At 42.0% G+C, this 27,015-nt stretch overlaps 2 protein-coding genes across 6 annotated transcripts in view; both read right to left on the minus strand.

Annotated features, from left to right (window-relative positions):
- Positions 1-189: 189 nt before the first annotated feature.
- GCSAM (germinal center associated signaling and motility) lies at positions 190-14,061 on the minus strand. 5 transcript variants are annotated; one of them, XR_006888113.1, is made up of 7 exons: positions 13,965-14,054; positions 11,049-11,123; positions 8,443-8,487; positions 7,356-7,402; positions 5,587-5,615; positions 4,130-4,699; positions 190-3,704 (listed from the first exon to the last, which is right to left on the minus strand). XR_006888113.1 is itself a non-coding variant. In XM_046657719.1 (6 exons), the coding sequence occupies exons 1-6, from the start codon at positions 13,991-13,993 to the stop codon at positions 4,385-4,387; spliced, it is 534 nt and encodes a 177-aa protein (XP_046513675.1). In that variant the 5' UTR covers positions 13,994-14,061; the 3' UTR covers positions 190-4,384. The 5 variants fall into 5 exon arrangements, 4 of the variants coding, with proteins under 4 accessions (XP_046513675.1, XP_046513674.1, XP_046513673.1 ...); XM_046657719.1 differs by having other exon boundaries at positions 190-4,699; positions 11,049-11,117; positions 13,965-14,061; XM_046657718.1 differs by having other exon boundaries at positions 190-4,696.
- A 12,021-nt stretch (positions 14,062-26,082) lies between these two features.
- The window catches only part of SLC9C1 (solute carrier family 9 member C1), an 87,370-nt gene continuing 86,437 nt past the window's right edge, over positions 26,083-27,015 (minus strand). The window contains exon 26 of the mRNA XM_046658798.1: positions 26,083-26,224. Coding sequence (XP_046514754.1) covers positions 26,083-26,224 — 142 coding nt within the window. The remainder of the gene's footprint in view (positions 26,225-27,015) is intronic.

A 27,015-nucleotide genomic window follows, 5' to 3' on the forward strand; every position in this document is an offset into this window, starting at 1 on the left:
CGTAGGTGTTGACTCTCCAGGGCCGTGATCTGGGCTGGTATTTTCTTGCAGTAAATAGTGCTGAAAGTGATCTTTTCGTTTCTCTGAAAGCAGCTTCCTGTTCTGAGTGAGTAAGATTCAGCTGGGTGGGCTGGGGTGGGCTGGGGTGGGCTGTGTCCTCCTGTGTGTCCTGAGGGCAGGGAGGGGCCTTTGGTCCTGTCCACTTCCTCCCAGGCCCTCTGGCAGGACCAGGTGTCCAAAGGGCCTGGGGCTAGAAGGAAGGGCCGGCTCACATCTGGACACAGGACAGGGTGTGGTCTTGATCTGCCCTTCTCTTTTGGAAAGCACCAAGATGCACCGATCTTGTCTTGGGTTTTGACCACTTGTGAGTCATAGAGAGGATTTTCCATGGGTTTGATTCTTTGGCCCAAGGGGTGTGTAAAGACCTGAACTTTGTGCCTGAAGCATTTTGAGGTGTTTGGAAAAAATGGCACTTCCATATACACTGTTCTGCTGGAGGAGATGAATTTATGGGTCATCACACATCTTAATGACGAGTGTAACACCTGGTGCGTAATCAGGTTTCAACAAATGTCTGTGAGATACTTAAAAGAGTGGTCAGTACAGTTTAATTGATGAAGGCTTTGCCTAGGAAGCAGGACTCAAGCTGAACCCAGAAGCAATGGTGGGATTTGGATAAGCAGATTTGTCCTCCTTCACACACATTTGTGTTTTATTTGGGTGAGGTGCATGTTCTCGCCTTTCCCTTCTAGGTGTGGACTCTGGACATAGACTCCTGCCCTATTCAGAGTCTGATCAGCACAGAGAAAAACAGGAGAAATCTAAATCTTCTCTTCTGTGTTCCCATTACTGTTTCATTGCTTTAAAATAAGTTAATTCACACTATTGCTGCGTAGCTGGCAGCCGTATCTACAGACATCCTTTAATCTTTCCTTTATCGTTAGAGCTCATATACTCTTAGGGTTAGAAGGCAGTCCCCTCACCTTATACTTAGGAAACCAAGGTCTGGAAAGGTGGAAGGGCAAGCTCAGAGTTCCACAGTTTTGGGGAGTAAAGCTCAGCCCACTGGACAACCACACACCGTCAATGGCCTCCAACCCTGATGGGCATCCCAGGGTCATGCTCAGTTCAGGTTTGGCTGATATCTGGGAATCCACAAGGAGCACAAGTGGTGAGGGGGAAAAGATGAGTTGAGAAGTGTGATCATCAGACCTAGAAGACTCTCTGGGATGATAATGCCCACTCAATGCTTCCAAGTGCCTTGCAAAGAACCCTCTGCAGGAAAGTGGGAGGGACTTACGCTGATCCATTTCACAGTTGGTGGAACTGAGGTGCCCTCAGATCAAGTGGCTTTCAAGTTGCTTTCTGAACAGAAGAAGCTGGCTTGGAAAAGAAGAGTCAGATAAACGTAAACAGAATCCCCTTTCTCTGACGGCTCGTGTGGAGTTCTGGGGACTCCTCTCTCCTGCTCTGCCTGTGCCCTTCCATCCCTGAGAATATTTGAAGCACCTGTCACCCAAAGTTGTCCTCAAAACATCAGCATTTGAATTTATTTGTTGTCAACGGTAGTTTTTCCTGACCTATCTTTGCCCTTTTTTTGTGCCTATCTTGTATTCTAAATAAGAATTTACTCATAGACTAAGGGATTATTTATAGATGTATTTACTAGTGTGAACATAAAACGGAAACCACAGGGACTGCAGTTGCTGCATAAAATGTACCTCTGTGAACTTTGGCTACTTACAGGTTTATGACCAGCATGGGAACGGGGGTTTTCTGATTATACTTGTGGCTTGAGGGGACAATTTACATCCTCAGCTTCATTTTTTTTTTTTTTATTAAGAACAGAAATCTTTAGCTGAGGGGTTGCATCCCGAACCCCTTGAAATTGCATACAAATGTGTTGTGTGTGTGTGTGAGAGAATGTACACTTTCTGTGAAGAGGGTGCACAGCTTTCATCAGAAATCCTGAAATCTATGGAAAACGGGATCACCGCTATCTACAGACATATTAGGTAGTTCAAAGCACTCTCAGAGGGCTCTCCCGCTCGCAAATAATTCCCTTCCATGATCCCTCTAAATTTCATTATCAGAACAACTTTCTTTGGTTAAGCATTTATATTTAATATGTTCCTGCTAAAAGGCATGTACTATTTGAGACAGGTAATACTTTCACGTGATAAGAGTCAAACAGGTATAACTTATTAGGTTGTACTGAGAGTATTTAAACCAACCAGTTTCCGCGATGGTCCGGTGTCTGAGTGGACAATTCCAGCCTAGCGCCTAGCGTTCCGTGTTTCTGTCTCACTGGAAGACTGCTGGGTAACCCCGGATCACCAGGCACATCAGCACATGTTTTTCTCCATACATCATAAAGATTTCTGTTCCCTTTTGCTCTTTGCTATCATTTATTCAAGGTCTGTGATGGATGATTTACATACATTAGATGTAATCCTCCCGTTCATGGGGGAAAAGGCTGGGCCTTCATGTCACCTGCTCAAGGTCACAGAGGGAGGAAGAGACACAACCAGGCTTTGAATCACCGCTGATCTGACTCTGGTGTCACATTGTTTCCCTAAAGTGAATCCTGGCCAAGGGTCAAAGTGAGGGTCCCTTGTGAAAGAATTTGGCTAAAAACAGGAAGTTAGCAGAGGACACGATACCAAGATGTGCTTGGTTCTTTGGTTGAAGACCAACTGCCTGAAGTCTCAGCAAACCTGTGTGATGCATCCATCCTCAAGTCACTGATTTATCCTCAATGGGCGCTTGGCACATTTTATATAGCAAAGTTATTTAACTTTGGTTAGTTTGGGGAACAAAACAGCAATTAAACACATAATACATCTACTGCTTGTCAACAAACCTCTTACTATTTTAACATCCCTAAAATTAATATAATGGCCATGGGTTCAACAAAACAGGAAGTTGAGAACACAGGTGTGGGTATAGAAATAGTCTAATTTGCTAATCCTTGGTCTCATCTAATTTGTGGTTTAAAATTTTCATACCATTTTATTGGTACCAGCTCTTATGAGTTACATCAATACCCAAACACATTTCTGTTAAGTTTATCTCCAAGTATGATGGTTTAGGGTGGGGGTGTACAAACTTCTTTTTCTGAAATGAGCCCCCAAATAAATATTTGTGTATTTACAGGACCCATAGTGTATATCACCACTGCTGAACTCTCCGGTGGTTGAGCAGCCAGAGAGCCTGTAAACAAGTGAGCGGGGCTGTATTCCAATAACATTTTATTTATAAAAACAAGCAGAGGGTCAGATTTGGCCTGTGGGCTATAGTTTGCTGATCCCTATTTTAGGATATTATATCCTAGACATAATTCTAGGAACAAGGAAGAAAAGATGAGGGAAAATAAATAATCAGGGCATACAGAGAAATACTCATGAGTGAAGGAGTCTGTGCATGTGTGTGTTATTTTTCCAATGTGGACATTTTACTCATGTTTTATAAATGACGTGTTAATACACACATGCAGCATACAGCAAAGGCTTGTCTATGTAGTATGTTGGAAGAGCACTGAATTCGAAGCCAAGAAATCAGCCTCTGGATAAAGTTCTGCCAGTAACTTACAACATCACGTTGGGCTTATTATCCTCCCGGAGCCAAAAAAGGAAAGTGGGATTAGAGGATTGCCAAAGGACTCTCTATCAGTCTCTGAAGCTATGATTTTCTTCTTAAGATTTCTAGGGAAAAATACAAGATTAAAAAATAAGGATTAAAATTGTATTAAAAATTATATAAAAACCTGGCCTGGACCTTACTGATTCAACTCATGAAACCAACCAAGCCACCAGGGCTGACGAGTCAAAGGACACTATGCAAAGGACACCATTTAGAGGCATGGAGTGAAAGGATTGCACAGGCATCTGCCTAGAAGCCTGCGAGTGAGGAGTTGGCCCCACAAACACTTGTGGAGCAAGTGGACTCCCCCTGGGTACACTTAATATGATGGCTAAAGCTTCTGCGACTTCAGAGGGCAATCATATGGACATTTTATGAGAAGAACCCAGACGGAGAAGCAGAGCCTTTGTGATGTGCATAGCTATAGGGGACCAGGGAGCCCCCCTCCTGCCACTGAGTAAAGCAGTCCATTTCCAAAGCCACTTACAAGCAATAATGGCCAGTCCCTTCTCAAAGAGTGGTGTTGAAGATGGTTGGTTAATCTTTTGATGTTGGATGTTGAGCAGGATCTGAGAGGCCCTGTGGTTTGTAAACCATGTTCTGCCGAGCCCCCTGTAGAAGGGGCTGTTAGGCAGGGGGAGGTCAGCCAGAAAGACTTTGTGCCCCATGCCTGCTTTAACCAGAGCCCCCACCCCCAGCTTTTATTTGCTGGTGTTAAGCAAATGCTGGTCCAATCACTTCATTATAAATGCACAAACTGATTCTCAGGAGGGAGCCTAAGGGGACGTGGTTGGTGCAGGGAGTGAGAGGAGACTCTGGGCATGAGAAGTTCATATTCGTCTTCTGCGGAAGGTGGATGCCTAGGGGTGGGAGGCACGTGGACAAGTGAGTACTCCGTCTCTGTTCCTCCTGAGGCCTCTCTGGGTGTCTCGGCCTCCCCGGAAATGTTCTCATACCACCCCTCAGCAGACTTCTCTGATGGCCTTCTCCTGAGGACGCTGTGATTGATGAGGGAGTAGCACAGCTCCTCCGAGGAGTTGTGGTCAACATGGTCCTGCTGGTCAAAGGACAGCCGTCGGTAAGAATTGGCCTCCTGCGATCCTCTTTACACTTCAGTCTCAACACAGACCCGACCCTGGGCAAAATCTCTCTTCCACAGCTACTTCCCTTCCATGTCTCGGCTGTTTTCCCTAAATGGCTGCTCCCATCTCAACCACTGGCCCAGGCAGCCGGAGTGCTGATGCTGCCCAGAGTATTCAGCCCTCCCATGCATGTCCTCTCTGCCCCATGTTCCAGGGTGACCCCCAACCACTCTGTATGATTCCCAAAGTCTCAGGGCCCTTCTTATATAAGGAAGACACCTTAGTGTGATTGGATTATGATTGCATTATGATATTTAACCATTCTAGAGATTCTAGAGATATTTGCATTATTAAAAGGGGAAACCACTCAGGAGAAGCTCTCTTTTAGTGAAATCTCAGGAGATAAAAAGCCAAGCAGCAAAGTACAGGGGAAAGCATAGATTTGAGAAGGAGACTTGGTTTTGAATCACGCCCCTGCCATCTTGCTGGCTGCCTGGCTTTGGGGGAATATCACTTGATCTCTCAGTTTTATCATCTGCAAAATGGAGGAAATAAGAGTACCAATCTTATAGGGTCGTTGTGACAGTTACATGAGATGGTTCATGCAAAGCCCTCAGCACACTTCCTGGCATAGTCTAAGTGCTCAATAACTGTTCGTTCCTTTCACTAAGCCGTACAACAGAGGTGGCTGCTGCCTCTGCCACCAGGGCTGCATATGGGTCCCGGGCTCACAAGCACTGTCTTCTAAAGACTTTTTTTCATATTAAAGTCAGAAGAGATCTTGGAGGCCAACTTCTCCTGCCATCTGGGGTGTCTGCGTTTCTATGTTATCTCAGAAAAGGCCCTGAGATGTTTGCATTACCTGGATGGGAGTGGATGCCGTTCCTTTATCTGGAGAAAGAAAATACACTCAATGAGTTTCAGGTCCTGGGGAGACTGGAGGGGAATGGAGAGGAGGAGGGGGCGAGGACTGGGATATAAGCAACCAGAGAGCTAAGAGGCAGCTCAGGTAGCCCTTATCTGACCTGAAACACATCCTTGGGGAGTGAGTGACAGGGCCACCTAAACAAGGAACAGGAAAGCTGTGCTCAGGCTGAGGGCGAGTGGAAGGAGACAGATTTGCTGGGTCTTTGGATAGGAAATCACACTTCCCTCCCTCCCTCCCTCCAGCCTCTCTCCTTCCTTACAATAAATTCATTGCGTACCTACTCTGTACCAGGCACTCGGCAGACAAAGAAGAATCAGAAACAGTCCCTGTCCTCAAGGGGCTCACAGGCTAGCACAGAGGCAGATGGGGTCTGAGAGAGAGCCACAATGCAGAGGAGGGCTGTTATTTCTACTGTAGGTGACAAGGGATGGTGGTAGTGTGGGGGCTGGGGCTCAAGGAAAGCTTTACAGGGAAGGAAACTCTTAAGCTGAGTATTCCCATTCCTGAATCTGTTGGCAGCTACGAACAGAAGCAGGCCAATTTTTCAAAAGACAACTTACTGAAAGCTGACTGGCTCTGGCCACTCAGCAGAAGTGGATGGACACACTTGCCACCCCCTTGCAAACACACCAGCAAGCATGAGCAAACACAGACTTTCCCACAGAAGCCTCATGAAGCCATCCTGTACCGGAGGTGTCTGTGCCCATGCAGCCCATCTTATTTATTATATTATGGATTGACGTCCCTCAGTACCGACATCCCAGATTCTCACATCGCCATAAGTTCTCAAGGCCGTCTAGGACTTCCCTGATTATCGCTACAAGAGGAGAGTCTGTGAGAGGTCTTATGTCTACATTGTTTTGCTCTGATGGAGATTGGGGTTTCCTGGGACCCACACTTCCCCTGGGTGAAATGGCTAGGGGTGGTAGGGCTGTATTATTCATTTGTACACTGTTCAGGGCTAGTTTTTAAGATTCAGAGGGAATGAACTAGGCTTTCCTATTTAAGCCCAGGAAGGCAAAGGCGAAACTCCTTTGCTTTTCTTCTTGAGGAAGGCGTGGCCTGTCCTCAGACCTATGCTTTCTTCTTCTCTCCTATGTGTGATACTATTCACAACCCTCTCCTTGTCGAATTCTTCTCTCTCCTTAACTTCAGTCCTGTTCCGTCACCAGAGACCATTGCATCAGCCTCCTAAGTGGTCGTCCAGCATCTGCTCTTGCCTCTCCCTGCTACAGTTTGTTTTTTGCATGCAACTTGGGTGATGTCTTTAATGCAAATGTGGTCATATATGCCTCTCTTTTAAAGCCTTTCAGTACTTCCTGTAGCTCTCAAGACAAAAACCCCAATCCTAACCTTGACCACAAGGCCTTCCCCTCCTCTGTGCTCTGTGTGCCTGTGCTGGCCTCCCTCAGTTCCTTGTAAGTGCCCCCCTTTCCACCTTCTGCATTTATCGTTCTCAGTTAAGTCCTTCAGCCTCCAGACCTCAGGGACTAAGTGAAAGATCTGAAGATCAATAAGCCAAGTCCTGCTTCAAGGAGCTTACAATCTAGTGGGGACAAAGGGACATGCAACTGGACAAATTGCAGCAAAATGTGTAAGTTTTATACTAGAAATATGCCCAAGGAGCTTTGGGAGCATAGGGAAGAGGCAATTTGGAAAAATAATTTATCAAAAGTGAAAATGATGTGAAAGCAATGACTTACTTTCCTTCTGAGAATCTTGCCTTGCTTTAAAAATGTCTATTCTTTTCCTGTAAAAGAAAAGGAAAGTACACTGGTTGTTTCAATATTCCGAAACTCGCAAAGAAAATCACACTTCACTATAAAAACTTATTAACTCTTTCATTTGTTGGTTATAGGCCTTTTGTAATATCTCCTTCAGCACAGAGAAACAACAGGATAGAGAAAAGGAAAAATGAAAGATAAGACCAAGTAGAAATCTACTCTTTTGTGTGTGTCTCTCTCTTTCTCTTCCCTCTTGCTTTTCTGAGGCTGATATGGAATTGGTTTATAAGGTGGAGAACTGCAGTGATGTTATAGGCAAGTTTTCGGGGGAATTTTTTTTCTGACAAAATATCAATTTATTTTCTATCATGTGAGTTAAGGAGCCATAGTTTTCTTCAATCTCGATCCCTGTTCCAGTCTATGATTTCCAAACGAGCAAGCAAATGAGGAAACAAACACACACAACCCTCCCACATGAGCACAGAGGCAACTACACTGTATGCATGACCCCCCAGAAACACACAACATAAATATAATGGAAGCCTGTTATGGTCTCAGGAGACAAGGACAAGATCTGCTCGAAGGAGGATGACCATATGTCTTATTTGCTTGTGTGGTCTAGTTAATGTCATTATCAATCACTTAGTGACACTTAACTATTTTTAGCATCCCTTTTACTCTCCAAGGTTTCCTACTTTGGATGATAAATTATATGATCATCCTGGCTGTAAATTCTCTGTGCAAGGGACAGAAATATGTGCTTCTGTACATGGAGACCCCGGGATTTGCAGTGCGATTAAGAGGTCTTTCTCTACATGGTAGCCAGTTTCATTCCTTCTTCTGAGGCTGTTTGAGGACAAGGACCACCCCTGAGACTATTGTTCCTGTTTTCCACTAAAACTTGAAGTATCGCTTCCCTGACTGACTCTCAGATGATCGTATCTGGGCTACTAGCCCAGGTTTCTGCTGTGGCCACAGACAGCGGGGAGTTCACAGGTAATTGCAGCAAATACCACAATGGAACCACATCTAGGGAAATAACCCCTCAAAACAATTCTCCACTTACCACGGAAGGCAGAAACACTCTTCAGCCATGTGGCAGTCCCAGCATCTAAAACACCCGGAGATCACACAAGTCACAAGGTTGGTTCCTGCAGCTTTGTTAGGGTGACTCCCTTCCCGTCGCTATTTCTGTGAACAACCTTTTCTTCCCCTGGAGGGTATTCCTTCTAGGTGACTTGAACACATCTATCATGCTAGAATGCCTTTGTCCTCGCAGGACATTAACTGGCTTTTTGGAAATATGAAGATGACACTATCAACTCCTAATCAGGGAGCGAACTTTCTGTTGTATTGCCAGCAAAGGAAAAGGGTGTGCTCATCCTCAGTTCCAGTGATTTACTTGACCTCTTGTGATGAAGGACACACAGGAGTTATCTCCTGGACATCAAGGTACAAGTCTGCAGACATTTTAGAAATTTATTCCAGCTACGGGAGAGGCAATATTTATATAGGATTCCACTGCCCTCTGGACTTCTCCTGTTCACACTATATTGTAATTGTCTGCTTGCTTGTCTATATCCTACATTAGAACGTGAGTTTCACAAGGTTGGGGACTATGTTTTTCTGTTCATCATGTTATATATCACCAGCATGTGCCACAGTGTCTGGCACACAAATATATTTTCAATAAATATTTGATAAATGAATGAATAGCCAAGAACAGAGCAACTCTAACTGACTCAGATCATCAAATCTGCCTCCTTGACCCCACGGTATAGCTAAATAAACAGGATATGGCAGAAAGGCTCAGGATCCCTCTGCAATCAGACATCTAGGCTGAAGTCTACGTATCATTTTGGGCATTTGTCTGAATCTGAGGCATAGTCAACTATCTACATGGTTAAATATGAAGGTCCTTTATAAAGTATTGCATGTACCAGTAATGCTATGTAAAAATGTTTGGAAAAGATCATCCAAAAATCTCTCCCACAGTGAGCTTTCCCAGGGAGTTCCCTCGGAGAGGGCAATGGAGGAGAGGCTGCTGCACATGACCTTGGCTGTGGCGCCAGCATGGCTGGGTGTTCTGACAGCCTCTTGGGTCTGTGTGCCGTTAGAGTCTTCAGGGCTGACAGGCAAGGCTGTAGTTCCTCCTCCTCTTCAGGCTGCATTCAGTGTACTTTAAGCCATTTGCTTATAGCTCCTATGTCTGTGGCTAGAGAAGCCCCAGAAGGAAACCATTGAACACCACCAGTGCTAGGAAATCAGGCTCACCAAGGAGACATGGGAGTGAGATGAAAGGAGGCGGTCGGTTGTGAGTAACTGGGTCAATATCTCTGGACTCCTTGAGCCACAGTTTCCTGCTCTATAAAATGAGGGTACTTATACTGCTTTCCTCACGGACTTGTAATGGTCAAACAAAGTGAAACATGGGTAAAAGCTCCTTGTAAGTTGGCTATACCCCCCACTCAAATTTTCTGCAGTATATTCTTGCAATATCAGTTTGGATGTTTTGGTCTGGAGTGTGTTCACACAACCTCCAGGAAGGAGGCCAGATGTATCTCTATGACCCCAGGCTATGGGCCAGCAATTCCAGGTTCCTGTCTTTTCTGCAAAGGTTCCCCGGCTCTCCAGTCTGCCCAGTCTCTCCCTTGGTATTACGCCTGTGGTCCTTCTGGTCTGTTTCAGCATTTGGACTATATGCTTTAGCATATATTCAGTGATACACCCTAAATATATGATCCTTAGCTTGTTCTGAAGAAATGCACCCTGTTGGTGGAATCTCTGGGTCCCCAGCTCCTAACACAGGCTTTGGCTTAGTGGTTGCTTTTTAATTGATGCTCTTTCAAAAGCTTCTCCTGAAACCATGAGAAAAGTGCAGATAACTCTACAGGCCACGGAATAACTGGCTTTGCAGCTCTTTGGGATTCTTGGACCCTGGGACACTAGTTCTATATTTTAGCAGTTCCCTGGCACTCAAAAGGCCTGGTTGCAAAGGACTGATGAGGAAGTCTTGGTTTAACAGCATCAGGGTAATCACAAGTGTTTCTCCCCACAAACCTCTCAACAATTGCAGACATGTGGGGGATATGGCCATGTCAGAAGTAGAAACTTAGAGCTTAAAATGAAACATAAAACAGCCATGGTGGAGCTTGAGCACAAAGATACTTGAGATAGACGAATAAAGGGACAACAAAAAATGGGGGCCTTCTTTCAGGTTGCTAGAGGTTACAATAGGCTCCTAGCAAAACGGCACATCTCCTGTCCAAAGGTTCAAAGTGTTTTTATCTTCTGTCTTGTCTCCACATGTACTACCATTACAACTGCTGCTGTGAAGTCCAGGACCTGACAGACTTCATTCTTTTTTTTTTTTTTTTTTTTTTGGTGAGGAAGATTGGCTCTGAGCTAACATCTGTTGCCAATCTTCCTCTTTTTGCTGAGGAAGATTGTCGCTGAGCTAATATCTGTGCCAGTCTTCCTCTATTTTGTATGTGAGTCATCACCACAGCATATCTTGATGTGTGGTGTTGGTGTGTGCCCAGGATCCAAACTCGCAAACCCAGGCTGCTGAAGTGGAGGGCACTGGACTTCACCACTATGTCACGGCGCTGGCCCCAGACTTCATTCTTCGTGAACAAAGGCTGGGAGAAGTTTTATGGGATTTACTCTTACCTGGATGTTCTCTGTTTGCGGTTTTGATCCCCCAGATTCCAGGGTGTCTCTTGAGTGGTCTGCTGCCACCTAAAACTCAGCATATCAGGAGTGAGTTAAATATTTCTTCTCCAGGCTTTCCAAATTTCCTCATTTCTGCTACTTGTGTGTAATCCTGGAATCACCTCAGCTTGCCCTTATTGCCCTCACATCTGTTAATATGCCCACACCAAAACCCATCTTTAATCTGACGTACACTCCATTGCCACAGCAACAGCCCACCGATGTTCTCCAACACTGCTTTACGCGACACTATCAGTGTATACAGAGAGGCCTATCTGCTCAGCACAGTGTTGGGACTGTACGCAGGAACGAGGAAGGGTACTGGCCTGGTCTCATGTAAATTGCCATCTTTCACAGAAAGCACCAAGGCAGAGAACATGGGAGAAAAGGCAAGGAAAGGATTAAATAAAGAAAATAAATTGGTTCAATGTTTGGGTTGGCTTTCTGTATCACCATCTTTTCATTTGTGGGAAGTTGAGGGTATAGAGAAAAAGAAACTAACAAACACTGCTTACTATATGATTTATATGCATATACTATATATACTACTTACTATACTACATACGTGCACACTATATGTAATAATTACTATACTATATATATACCACTTACTATACTACATACATACACACTATATATAATAATTATTATACTATATATACACACACACTATATGTACTACTTACTATATTATATACATATGCATTATATATTCTACTTACTAAAAGTATTTGACATGTACATGATATATGTTATATTTCATTTAATCCCAAAATAAACCGATGGGGTAGATATTATGATTCTACACTTTACCACTGAGAAAACTGAGGCCAAAAAGTCAGGCAACTCAGCTGAGGACCTACAAGCAGTAAGCAGGAGTGGCTGTGTTCTCTTCTGGCAGGTTCTTTCCTCTAAGATTCTGAGCTCATCTCAGGAAGGGATGGGTGTCACTCTGCCACATGGCTACAATTTCCCCACTTTTGTAGCAAATTTGATCTGGAGAGACCTGGTGAGGGTGTGCTGATTGGATGGTAACCAGGTGGCAGAGGGGGAAGTTGAAAATCAAATCTTGGTAAATATAAGACTTTTGAATATGTTAAGGAAGACATTTTAAAATCAGCATGGAAATGAAGATGCTGAGCCAACCGATTAACTACTTGGAAAAAAATATATTCATATCTGACACCATGTAGTGAATGTGTGGGGCTAAATGTAAGGCAATAAAATCATAAAAAATTATACTGTGGATTTGTCTTATTTTGGGATGCGGAAAGAATTTTAAGCATAAATTGGTAGAAAGCAAAGGGCTTTCTAGATTTAATTCAATTATGTTTTAAATCTAATCAGCAAATCATAGAAAGTCTGGATGGCACAAGGCACACAGACTGGAAAAAATATTTTCTGTAATATTTATGCAAAAGGGCTAAGTTTTTCAAAGTACAAATAGCTTTCACTATCAAGAAAACAAAGGAGACCAATAAAACAAAAATGGGCAAAAGACGTTACTGGCTCTTCAAAGATGAAAAAATGCAAATGGCTGATAAATATAGACATTAAAATAAAGGTAGTGCATCTAATGTTATCAGTAGTTATAACTGTGATTTATCCGTTTATTTTCTTATTTATGCTTCACCTATTTCCATTTCTTTTTACAACTAACATGTATTAATGCCATAATCTTTCACCCCGACACTAAAGTTCTAACAAACAAAATCACAAATGGGACATCAATCATGACTTTCTCAGTCAAACCACATCTGTATTTTGTTTTATTTTTCTTCTCAAGACAGTTATTTCTTTATGTTTCCAATCATTCATCCAACACTTCTTGAGTGCCTACTCTCTGCCAGAAACAATGCCAGGATACAGGAATTCAAAGATGAGTAAGAAACACTCTACATTTGAGAAACTCGCATGTAGGCATAAAAATAGGAATTTGTAATCTGATAGGAGACGGCTGGAGTGGCAGACTGACAAAGAGCTGTGAGGATCCGGGGAGGAGAAGTCTCAGAAAACACTGACTCTCAGGAACATTCCACAGGCTCGCCAAGCCTCCTTTTGGCAGGTGGCATTTTGGGTCTTGTGTCCTAGCTCCCAGTGGCAAGAACTGAGACCTGGGACATCAAACATAATTCTGTAGAGACAGCCCCCCTACCCCGTGGCCTGCTCATTCTTCCTGGACCACCTCACTTTGTACCCCAGGGACTCCCTTGTATTGGGTGGTACTAATTTTTACAATGGCTGCTTTGATGTTAATGAAGATGATGGTCCCCCCAAAATCTTCTAATTATTGAACTCTACTCTGTGTCAGGCACTATGCTAGCATCACACATACTAGAACCCTCCAAGGTAGATTGTATTATTATTTTCATTTAAAATGAGGAAATTGAGTTCCAAAAAAGTTAAGGCCAGTTCTTTACCGATTTCAACTACCTCTGCTTACCTGTTGCAGGGAGTGTGCACCAGACGAGGCCTCGTGGTGGTAGGAAGCTTACTGTTTATTTTTAACTTAAATAGTGACTAAAAGGGTGGTGCTGTCTTGGAGCTCCTTGTGGGACATTAAGAGCTCAGGAGAGCATCCCTTCCCGGCCTCAGAAAGTTGTTCCATTTCTTAGGTGGCGGTCTATTGCATAGACCAGCCTTAGTAGAGTCTCTCCATTTTTCAGATGTTCTCCACCAGCTGCAAACTGTGTTTCCAGGGAGAAGGCCAGATCTATAAGGAACTGAACTTGGTGTCTGGCACATAGCAGGCACTTCACTCTGCTCAGTTCCTTACCCAATTCCCTCCCGCCCCACAGCAGATGTCTTTTTCTCCTTCTGGCTACATTAGCTGGACTCATCTCCTCTGCTCCCCCTCAGGGAGTCTGGACTCACCTGTTTTGCCTCAGCAGAGAGTTCCCCATCCTCTCAGTCCTTGGTGCCTCTCAGGCCGCCTTGTGCTCTGACAGGGAGTTCTTGACTTAGACACAGGCTGTGTTACTCTAGCCACCAGTGCAGAGAGAGCTGAAAGGAGAAGAGTATCTCTCTGCAAGGGGAGGAGGAGCCCAAGGGAGGAGCGTCAGAGGCTCACACGTGCGTGCACAACCTTTAAAACGTCAGAGCCTGACAGAGCCGGGCTGTGGCCTTAACCAGCAGCCATTGGTCCATGAGAGCTTTGAGTCTCTGGGGAAGCCCCATCTGCAATCACAGACAGGTCATGGAGTTTTTCCCTTCTTATATCTAAATTTATTAAACCACTTGGTAGTCTTAGAAAAGTCAGAGGGAGAAACTTGTTTTAAAACAAGAAAAGGTTAAAAGAAATTAAAAGTCAAGCCACAGGCAAGTAGAAAATATTAGCAATACATAAACCTGATAAAAAGAATTTTATCCAGAATATATAAAGAACTCTAAAAACTCACTAAGAAAACATAAACTCAATAACAAAATGGGCAAAATATTTGAACCGATATTTCACCAAAGACAGTATACAGATGGCAAATAAATACATGAAAAGATGCTCAACACCATAGTCACTAGGGAAGTGTAAATCAAAACCACAGCACAGTGCTTTTTACACACCTATTGGAATGGCTAATGTTGAAACAAAAGCAAGAACTGTAAGTGCTAACAAGGAATGCACAGTGAATAGAATTCTCACACGTTGTTGATGGCAATGGGAAGTAGTTCGGCCTTTCTGGAAAACAGTACAGCAGTTTCTTATGAAGTTCAACCATATAATCTAGCAATCCCACTCCTAGGCATTTACCCAAGTGAAATAAAAATTAAAACCTCTAAGAACCTGTATGCAAATGTTTATAGCTGCTTAACTCATAATTGCCCAGTAAACACTGAAAAGAACCCGAACAATCTTTAGGGGTGAATGGCTAAGCAAATGGTATTGTATCCACACAATGGAATACTGCCCAGTGATAAAAAGGAATGGACTACTAATATCTGCAACCACATGGGTGACTCTCAAATGTGTTAGTGAAAGAAGCCAAGGTTAAAGTCTACCTTTTGTGACATTCGGGACAAGGTAAAACACAAGGGACAGAAAACACATCAGTGGTGGCCAGGGGCAAGTGGTTGGGGAAGGATTGACCTTCAAAGGGCAGGAGGGAATTTTTTTCTTGTTCTATATCTTGTGGTGGCAGCTACATGACTGTATGCATTTCTCATAATTCATAGGGCTGTATGCCAAAACGGGTTCATTTTACTGTATGTAAATTGTGTCTCAATAGAAAAAAAGAGGTGAAAAAAAGAAATAAGGGAACTTGGGGAGAGGAATTATGGATTTTTTTGTATTATCTTTCTAGTTGATGGTTAGCTCTAGTGTGGTCAATCATTTCTCCCTTCATTCCTTCAACAAGTGTAGGTTGAGTACCTTCTATATACTGGGCACTGTGGGTCCAAGGGTGAGCAAAGCAGATCCAGACTTGTTCTGGTGGAGCTCCTTGAAATGAAATAAAACAAAGTACAAAATACTTCACTGCTTGTCCTTGTGTAATGTAGAGGTTGTACCTACAATAGTCAGAGCAGCATGGGGAGGGAGCTTAGATGTGTTAAATAAAAATTCAACTGAGTAGGTTTTAAAGCTCTAATTGGCTTTATTGAATGATTCTTGAATCAGGCAGCATCCCATCTGGCAAGCAGAAAAGAGCTCTAAGGAGCTGTACCAAATGGAAGGCTTTTATAGGTGGAAGGGGGAAAGAGGGCATTGTTTCAAGCTTAGGTAACCTGCCTGTGTAGGAAGAAGGGGGCTATGTGGCAGATTACCTCATTGATGCTGACCAAAAAATTCCGGACTGCCTGGTTAAGACCATATTCCTGGGGGAGATTGTAACTGTAATTAGGTTAGATACTGTTACCGAACCAGGTTCATTTTTGCCCGCCACCCAGAAAGCCAAACACCAAGACGATGAGATTGCAGCAGAGAGAGAGTTTATTCACAAGGCAGCCACGTGAGGAGGCAAGAGCATGAGCCTCAAATCCACTTCCCTGAAAATAGGGACTCAGGGATATTTATGGGATGGGGGCAAGGTGGTCTGAAATGCGGAGGTAGGTGACTGGAGATGAGGAGAAATGAGGTACTGGTGATCTGTGCAAGCGTAGTCAGACTTCACGCCTCTTCATAGGACCCATGCTCACAAAATGGTGGCATTAGTATGATCTGAGGGTGGAGTTTTTAGCCTCTTGAGGTCAAAAGTTTGCCTATCTGACATCTGCGTGGGCCCAGTTGATGAGTTGGTGGTCTCCACTAGCCTGAAGTGGACAAGGAGTTCAAATTCCTGAAAAACAGCTCACATACCCATTACTGTGGTGACCCAGGCTCCAGGGAGATGTTATCTATAGCAACCTAGTGGGAGTCAGACAGCACATTGCCTAAGCAGCACAGTTAACAGCGGGTGGGTTAAACAGCTAAAAGCTATAGTCAGTAATTGCAAAAAGAAGGAAAAACTTTAGTACCTAGATACTTAATCATCAATGGCTATTTGCCAGTTGCAATATTACGTCTTGGTTTGCTGATGTGTGGCTTAGCACAAGTGACTCCATTTTGGGCCTGTCTCTTTCTTAACAGAAGAAATAGTGTTAAAGGAACTGAGGTACTAGCTGTGCAACACCAGACCCATTACACATCACTCTTGCCTCTGTAGCTGCTCTCCAGGCTTCGGTCTGTCTCTGTGGGGGATCTCCAGGAACACTTTATTACAAATGGGTGGAGAGGGGGATAGTCCTTGTCTAGGAGGAAAAAATTTTCTGGAGTGAGCGGGGCCTGTGAGGGAAAGGAGGGTAATGTCAATCTAGGAGGACTTGATACATGAAGCACAATATATTATTATTTATAATATTGTAGTATTGTAAGGTCAACTACAAATTAAAATAAGGTGCCTAACTCTCTAACTCTCCAGCCCAGTCGTGCAGTGGTTGAGTTCACACGCTTTGCTGCTCAGGGGCCCGGGGTTCGTTGGTTCGGATCCCTGGTGCGGACATGGCACCGCTTCGCAAAAGCCATGCTGTGGTAGGCATCCCACATATAAAGTAGAGGAAGATGGGCAGATGTTAGCTCAGGGCTGGTCTTCCTCAAAAAAAATAAAATAAAAAATAAGGGCAGAGACTTCCTCCCCTCCCTTTTCTTAGGGCATTTACTTTAGAAAACTTGAAAGTTCTTTCCCTCCATCTTTGAAATGCACGTAAATCTTTTCAAGGCTGAATAAGCAACCCAGGACCTGGGAGCCATCTCTTTGAAATGTAATCATCAAGGAAGAGAGCACGCCTCTCTCCCAGTTTCCTCCGGAGGACAGGAGCAGGACTGCAGCTGCCACCTGGTTCCAAATTGCAAACCTACCTCCAGTCAAAAAAGAAGAGGAAATTTTCTCTTTTAAGGACAATTAGCAGACACATTACTAAATGAATTTAGGATGAATTATGTGTGGCAAACGCTGCAGTCAAATCTTCGTATTTGAGGACTGGTCATTGTTTATCTTGAGAAAATGTATGAAATGGATTGTATCTGGGGCTGGCCCGGTGGCTTACTTGCTTGATTTGCTGCACTCTGGCAGCCCGGAGTTCGTAGGTTTGGATCCCAGGCATGGATGTGCACATCACTCATCAAGTCACACTATGGTGGTGTCCCACATGCAGCATAGAGGAAGATTGGCACAGATGTTAGCCCAGCAACAATCTTCTTCAAGCAAAAAGAGGAAGATTGGCAACAGCTGTTAGCTGAGGGCTAACCTTCTTCCCCCCAAAAAAGAAAAAAATAATTATATCTGCTTGGCTACATAGAAGGGCAAGATTTCTTTGTTTTTGCAATCCCCTTAGCACGTTGCCTGTAATTCATGTCATATTCTGGTTTAATGCTTATTTGATAATAAAACTGTTTTCTTTTTCTCCTACTTCTGTGGAGAGCTTTTCTGGGGTGGCAGGAGATTTTATTTTTAGTTACATTTCTCCAACAGTACCTCCATGCAATTTTTCATTAATCCCTCAGGTAATTAACTCTAGGAAAGATGTTAGGGTGGTATATTTTCTAATCTTGGGAATATCTAAAATTCAGAAAACCCTCTCCTTGGTAAATTATATGAAGCAGTGAATTAAGAAAGAAAATTCTTAACAAAGCATTGTTAAAGAGGGGAAAATTTCTGCTTTACCCTCTTAGTTCTTTTGGCTGGCCAAATAATTAAAATGACATTAGAGAGATTAACAGGAGAAAAACAAATTTAATTTCATACATATGGGGAATCCACATAAGCCTGGGAGATTCCAAAGATAGTCAGGCAAAACTAGATATATATATCATCTTGGTCTGAAGAGAAGAGGGCAGGGATCTGGGACTTCAAAGGGAAGAAAAGCAATTAACAAGAAGATGAAAAAAAGTAAATGGTTGGTAAACAAATGTTTGCTGGGCCTTACAGAAACAATGAGACAGAGAGGAATTTTAATAAATAGATGTTTCTAGGTTCCTCCCTGTCTACCATACCTAGTTCATATCATACCTGGTAGTTATCTACGGTGATAGCTCCCTTCCTGGAAGAGGTCCTGTATCTAAATTCTTTCAGACAGTTACAGGGAAGGTCAAATGTTCTTCCTGAGTCTTTTGGGTCTTGATTGTTTTCAGCTCAAAATAATCTGCATGCCAAAGTGGCACAACTTGGGGCAGCCTGCCCTGAATCTCATCAGCATATATTAAAAATTAGGGGTGCCCACTCCACACAGATCTAAGAAATATGAGGCTTCCCTAGTCTGTTTCTCTCATTCTCCTCTGTTAAAACCACTTCCTTTCCCAGGCTGGATAACTACAATAAATTTTAGGGCATGTCTTCCAAGCTACCTGAAGCCTTCTTTTTTGTGTACAGGAAATCTGAGGTAGCAGCCAATGGTCTGCCATTTTGTGTGTAAAGAAAGTGATGTGTGTGTGTGTGAGAGAGACTATGAAGGAGTCTTGACATACTGTTATAACTAACCTTTCTCTTCCCCATTATCTTCAGGAAAAAATGAAAAATTCAATCCAAACTAAAAGTCCCTCTCCTCAATGGCCTCTGCATCTTTTGTATGATCTAGAGGTCAGCAGCAAGGAACTGGTGTTTCTCAGCATTGTAGAGGAAAGATGAAATAGACAAGGGAGCTTTGACAGTGAGTAGGGCTGTTGTTGACTCCTGACCAGAATGAATTAAGATATCCCAGACCCTTGGTGGGGCAAACAGCCTGGATGCTGCCCCATGGATAGCTTAATTAGTCCCAATGTTGAGCAAAGTCTTCTTTGAGTCCAGAGAGTCAACACCATAGGGGTGAGGGTTGGCAATCAGTCTGCCATTGTAATGAAGGAAAGGCTGAGGATTGCTAGCTAACTTTCAAGCTTCAGTTTTACTCAGGTCACTAGAGGGAGAAGCTGAGCTGTGGAAGTGTTAGCTATCAATCATGAAAACGTCTTATGATTATGTCTCGCAGCAAGAAAGAGCTGGACATTTATAATATGTGCAGTTATTGCTGTGGAACTGACTCTGTGCTAAATAATCTACCTTCACTCCACAAACGAAAGTACAGCAACACACATCTCCACATAAAGAGGCCAATATAATAAATCTTTGAAATCATACATTCTCTCTTCATCCTTCTCAGTACTTACCCCAGTGCCTAATAGTTATGAGAAACATACATGTATTGAATGGGAAATAAAAGCCTGGATATTTGTAAGCAGATGATGGTGAAATCAGAGGAAGTTTGAGCTGGAATCTTTAAATTTACTTTTCTATCCTTTGGCATTACTGTAGAGAATTAATGACCAATGCAAAAACTGTTTTATTTCCAAGATCATAAAATAATATAATCAGAATAACCATTTGTTGAGAGCTTTCTATAATCCATGCACTGTGTTAAATGCATCAGTAATTAGTTAAATTACAATTTCTCATTTGCTCCTGTAAGAATTCTATGGGATAAATACAGTTTCTTCTATTTTACAGATGATGACACTCAGGCTTATAGAAGTCAAGTGACTTGCTCAAGGACACCCCAATAGTGAGAGAGTGGATAAGTTCAAACAGAATGTAGACCGTATCTATCTATTCATTGTGTTATTTAATAAGTGCTTGTGGTAAGACAAGCTCGGCTTTGAATTCTGGTCTATATCACTATAATATGTCTGGAAAGGCTGCATCATATTTGCAAGTTTGGAGTGTGTTATGGCTTCCCAGTTCTTGCATGACTTTCAAACTCCCAGTTGGCCTCAGCTGCCAAGGCAGGTTAGAAGCCTTTTGGATAAGAGTGATGTTTTGAGCCCCTTCAGTCTTAAGGAGCCGGATGGAATAAATCTAGCTCTAGCCTACTCCTTTTCAGACTTCTGTGATTAGGGAAGGGAACTGGGAGAGCTATGTACGCATAAAGAAAATCCTTTTGGAGCACTTTATGATAGGAAAAGAACTGGTTTATTTAAGAGTTCTTGTAGAGTCAGGAATCTAATAGTTTAGCTAAGACTTCCCTCCAAAAAGTCTTATAGAAAAGGTGAAGACTGTGTGGTGGGATAATATTGAGAGATCTTTCTGAGTATTATTTATTACTATTATTTTTTTATTGAGATCACATTGGTTTATAACATTGTGTAAATTTCAGGTGTATATCGTTATATTTTGGCTTCTGTATAGACTGCATTGTGTTTACCACCAAAAGTCTAGTTTCCATCCATCACCATACATATGCGCCCCTTTACTCCTTTTGCTCTCCCCCTCCCTCCTTCCCTTCTGGTAACTACCAGTCTATTCTCCATATCTATGTGTTTGTTTATCTTCCACATATGAGTGAGATCATACGGTATTTGTCTTTCTCTGTCTGACATTTCGCTTAGCATAATACCCTCAAGGTCCATCTATGTTGTCACAAATGATATAATTTTGTCTTTTTTTTGTGGTGGAGGAGTATTCCGTTGTTTATATATACCACATCGTTTTTATCCATTCATCTGTTGATGGGCACTTGGATTGCTTCTAAGTCTTGGCTATTGTGAATAATGCTGCAATGAACATTGGGGTACATATATCTTTTTAAATTAGTGTTTTCCTATTCTTTGGAGAAATACCCAGAAGTATATCACACGGTATTTCTATTTTTAGTTTTTTTAGAAATCTCCATACTGTTTTCCATAGTGGCTGCACCGGTTACACTGAGTATCATTTTTTAACTACTTACTTCGTGGTACAGCGTATGAGCTGGTTAGGAGTCCTGGCTACTGTCAGAGAGTCAGGCATTTGAAAGCAATGACTATTAATTGCTGATATTCCTCGGTAAGGAGTATTTGGTTTTAAAGAGGAGGAAGCAACAGAGTTCCAGTACCTCTCTAAGTGAACTTTGGGGCTGGGATTTTGCTTTCTGCTGGAGGGATGTTAGCATACAGCTCCACTGACTTGTCAGGAGCTATAATGATGCAGAGGGTTATTTTAATGGTAAGGGGACTGCTGGAAACAAAATGAGAATTTGCTCAGCTCACTGAGAGGGCTCTGACAGATGTAATGGGCAGGTGGATGGGACGGCACTTTTCTGTCATTGTTTGGGCCATAAATGACCCTTACGAAGAATGTGCCTTGATTTGTGGTTTCCTGTTCCTCATTAGTAAGACTAACATAGAATCTAAAGATTAAGTATTAGGAGGAAAACAAATACAGCTAAGTTTAAGCACTGTAAAAGTTAAAAAGCTAAGTTAAAAAAATTCCAAGAGTCAAAGGACCAAGGAAAACCTTTTATCTGAAAAATTTAAAAGCAGATGATGTTATGGCCTTGGTAAGCAAGAAAGTGGGTTTCCTCTGAAGAGTCAAATGGAAGTGACCTCCAAGCGCCCTCCTCAGGCCAACATCTGTGCGTTACATTCCCAAAGATGAAGGAAGAGTCCAGCCACACAGGCCCCCACACCCTGCTGATGAGGGCAGGTATGCACCATGCACCGTGCTGGGATCATTTCATATCTCAGTGCCCTGTTCAGGGTTCTTGCCCCACATGGAAACGTCTACACTTCAGGACACGAACATAGTCAGACACCGACGATGACTAATTGTGGAGAGTATTCTTCTCTTCTCCAATGGCTTAGATTTCCAAAATAAAATCTAGAGAATTTTAAAAGCATTACAAACTATATTGAATGGGCTTGGAAGATTTGAGTCCCGGTGTCATCACGTCTAGCTGTGACTTTGAGTAATTTATCTGAATTCCCTGATCTCCATCACTTTCTCTGTACAATGGGGTGAGGATAGACCCACCTCCTAAGGTTCATGTGATGATTGCTCGAGGGAATGAGGGAAAGCCCTTGGAAGAGTGTCTGGTGCACACAAAGCTCGCTGTAAGTGACAGCTGCAGTTGTGGAGAGCACGTGTTCCCCGTCCTGGTGTCTCATTCCAGATCGAGGGCTTCACTCGCCATTGCCCTAACAGTCCTGGCCTGTCCCCACCTCCTCATTCATTCTGCTGAGGCGGAGTGGCTTATCAGATTGATGAATCTGGAAGCAGAATCTGGACATTCTTCGTCCAGCCTCTTCTTCCTGATTTCTTTTGGTCGTGGAATTGCTCTTAGAAATCTTGTATTTTCTGCTGTTCTCAGCTACACAGTAACTCAATGATAAATGCCTACAGTGGTCAATGTGTCCAATTCTCGTGGCCAGAAGGCAACTACGTTCTCTGTGGCAGCTCAGTCACTAAGAAGGGTTTGCGTGTGGTGGTGGGGGTGTGTGTGTTTTAGTCTCTAGCTGCCTTAATCTTTTGCCTTAATTTCCAGTTGGTTCAGAACTCATTAACAGGATCCTTCAAACACAGAAACAACTGCCATGTAATTATCACAGGAAAAAAACTGGTTGAAATTAGTTTTGGAGAGAAATGATAGTAGTTTGATTTGACTTTCCCAGCAGGAGCAAACCAAATTGTCTTCTCCACAGGGATGTTGTGTGAATGGAGTCTCTACACTTGGCTTCTGAAAATGTGCTTACCACCCATTGTACAAGAACAAAGTTTGGAACAGCATTCAGATTTCCTAACCCTTGGGTGGAAGCATGATCCTAAAGACATAGATGAAAATTTTTATTAATTCTTCAGATACTTATTTAGGACTTACCATACTGGAGGTATGTATAACATAATAGCTAATCACAGTACTGTTTTCAAATCTGTGCTGTACCTCTTACTGGTTGTGAGATTTTAGGCAAATTACTCACACTCACTCTTTCAGTTTACTCATTTGTAAATTGGGAATAATAGTACCTACCTTGCGTGATTGTTGTAAAGATTAAATAAGTTCATAACCGTATAGCATTTATTATACACCAGTATACATAAAGCACATAACAACTGTTAAATGTTAAGACTATTCTGAATAATTATCTTCCAGGTGTTGTGCTCATTGTTGTAAATATAATGGTGAACAAAATGGACACTGAAAGTTTCCTTTAGGATGGAGTTATTTGGTTCAGCCTAAATCAATTTCCATTCTTTACTATTTTAGCTCACTGAGCATTCCCAAGATGAGTGAAGTACAACGCATGACAAAAATCGATACTCGGTTCAAGAGCAACATTTAAGCTGCTACTTTAATGGCATTTTATTTTTCACAAAGAGAATCAAACCATTTTGCTCCAAAAGCAATACGCAAACTATCCAGGTTGCATAAGCTTATTTTCTGGTTCTAAAACTAAAACTTTTTCTAAGATTTTTGAGATGTTTTAGATATTTAAAATAATAGGTATTTTAAATCAAGGAAATTTTGTAAAAAATACGGTTTAAATGGAATGAGTGCGAGGTCCATACTTCTTTGCTTATGGCACCAAGAACATCCACACAGGGTCCAGCTGGAAGTTGCTCTCTCTCGATGTAGGAAACGTGTTTCAAAAACAGGAGGCATCTCATTAGAGCAGCACCAATACGTGCATCAATCTTCAAAACAGTCTTGTCCACCATTCCTAACAGAAGAGGGAAGGGAAAAAAAGAAATGCAAAAGAGCTTTGGAATCTTTCAACATTGACCTACGATCCAGATGAAGCTGCAATAGAGGGTCAGTTTCATTCCCACAACAAACGTCTCCTGGTCATCATTGCTGAGGCCAAGGAAGCGAGTTAAGCGAGTGAGTGTGAATCACTCATCATTCATAAAGCAGTGGCAGCAGTGATTTAAACCGGGAGGCAGAGTCCGAGAAGCCCCTGGGGCCCGTTGAACCGGATAGAAATTTACAGATGATCAGCGGGAGCATTTTCCACTGTGGGAAGCTAACTGACGCCATCATCATTCACTGAGCTTCAGCTCCGACTGTGCCATCCCTTTCATGACTCTGTGACTGCTGAGTGAAGGGGTGATAGAGAGGAACAGACAACCATCAAATAACTTATATTTGAATGATGCTTTATAGTTTTAAAATCATGTTTGCATTATAAGAGTAATAAAACCACATAAAATAAGAGAAAGGAACAAAACTATCTCTATTGTCATCGTTCTAACATCTAATTGAATCATTTGGATTTATATTTCTGGTCTTTTTTCCTGTTAAAAAAATCATATGTACAGTTTTGCCTTCCTCTTTGTATTTTACTTTGGACTACACAACCAGTCTTTTTGATGATGCGTGATATTTCCTTATATGGATGTTCTGTAGTGAAATTATGTACTTTCTTATTGTTGAACACTTGGGCTCTTTTACATTTTTTACCATTAAAAATAGTAGTGCACTGGACATTTTGTCAATGTGTCTACTTTAATACTTCGTATTACTCTCTTTGGATTGATTTCCAGAAACAAAATCACTGAGTCAAAGTGTGTGAGTGTTTTTGTGACTGTGTTAAAAACTACTTTTACTCATTTACCAGCAAAATATGAGAAAACAAGTATCACTTTATTTTCATGTATTTCAAAGGAAATAGATGTTACCATTGAATAAAAATTGTTAATTTAAAAAAGCAAATATTAATACTTCATTGTTATTTAATTTTGCTTTTCTTAGGTAACTGTTTCCTCCATATTCTGGGTATTGACTTTTCCCTGAAATGGCTGTTTACAAGTTTGCCTATTAGAATCATAGTTTTCCTTATCACTTTATATGCATTTTTTCCAAGGTAAAGATATTGAATGTATTGCAAATAATCCTTTCAAATGCTTTTTCATAGTGTATTGTTAGCCTTTAAATCTATTTTAAAATATGGTCTTTGTTATAAGAAGTGGCATGCAAGAGTTAACATTTTTAAAATGGCAATAAAATGAATTATCTGAAGGTCATTGTTTAATCCAGTGGTATGCTTTACGTAAGATAGAATCATATAAAATGCTCATATACACAAATATTTCCCCATACATGTCACATTTTGAATAACCACTAGCCAGACTGGTCCCTTCATTGTTCCCCAAAAAACTCGCCCTCTTGGTCCTCTCTTCTGAACGTCTCTTCCTTTCTCCACATGTTTATGCTCAATAGCCAGCTGTTTCTCTTTTGAATTCCTTTAGCTTTCGTTGGCCCTATCCATAGTGTATCTTGTATTGTTATTTAATTGCCTTCTGGTATGTTTTGTCTCCTTGACTAGAATATAAACTTTTGAGAAATGACTTAATAACTTATTGCCTGTTTATACATATCTTCCACAGTACATGGCAGCCTGAGAAAGGACCTGCCAAATTGGGAGCAGCCAATGTTGCTTGTCAGATTAAGTCACAGAATATAGAGATGAAACCACGAGACTATAAAGTTTTCAGAAATCTAGATAAAGGAATCTCAGTTTAGAGTTCATTTTCCAAATTAGAATTTAGAAATAGTGTCATTAGAAGAATCGACCAGCCAGTGGAGAGTGGTGTAATTTACACTATCACACAAAGGGCAAGTGAACTCTGGCTTCAGTCTGTATCTCCAGGGACAGGTGTGCTCCTGATCATGTTGAGGAAACTGAGGCAGCTTACCAAGGTTTCATTTAGGTTTTTTCTCGTTGACTTCATCTATCTTCATCTCTTCGACATTATCAAGTAATTCTGTAGGCTGTTCAACCTAGAAATGAGATAGGAGAGAGGAGTCAAATTCTGAGACTTTTAATGAGGATCAGATTTATAAAGCAGTCAAATCTGGTCTGTAGAACAGGGGACCAAGAACTGGGACTTCTGGCAGTGGCAGCACAAAAAACACTACGTGAGGAGCTGCTTGATGTTGAGACACGCCTTTTCATTGTGTGAAGATAAGGTCACAACTCTGAGGTGGTGGGGGAAGGGTTTGTGGGGAGTGGGAAGGGAGCTGGCTCAGACACATAGCCAGGATCCAACAAGAGGGAGAAAAAGTACCTACTAAATAGCACAATTTGAAGATCTTCTCTATATGACTCATTAGCTAATGTTTCTACCATTTAATGGACTGTCTTCCACTGTCACACTACTTCCTCTGTATTAACAGCCATCATGCAATCAATTTTTTTAATTATGAAAAAGCAGCATTTTGGGAGAATATGTACAGGGAGAGCAGTAGCTTCCTGGCTCATCCCTCCATTACCCAAAATATGCTATTAAGCCGAATCTTACAAGCTTGGCAGCCTGCCTAGGCTAAGGAGAAGGATGGCCTAGTCAGCGTGCTCTCGAAGCCATCTAATATTTCATCTTTTAAAAAAAATTGTAATTTCTCTTTGTTATTTCCTAGTCTGCAGCAACAACTGTGTTTGGGAGAATTAGAGGAGGTGACTGTATCCATATTTTTTAGGAAATGAATATGAGGAGAGCAAAGAAGTTTGGAGAAGTCATTTACAATTTTAAGAAGAGGTTGTCAAAGACTGATAGAAATTATGTGCAGAGATTGCTTGTTATATGCCCAAAACTATGCAGTGTACTTTTCCTTTCTTTAATCCCCACAGCAGCACTGTGAGGAAGGTATTATAAACGAGCAATGTGTTTTATAAATGAGGAAAGTGATGGTTACATGGGTTAAGGAATTCATCTGAGGTCACATGGCTAATAAGTGATGG

Source organism: Equus quagga, chromosome 4 (assembly GCF_021613505.1).
Source record: "Equus quagga isolate Etosha38 chromosome 4, UCLA_HA_Equagga_1.0, whole genome shotgun sequence".
NCBI lineage: Eukaryota > Metazoa > Chordata > Mammalia > Perissodactyla > Equidae > Equus > Equus quagga.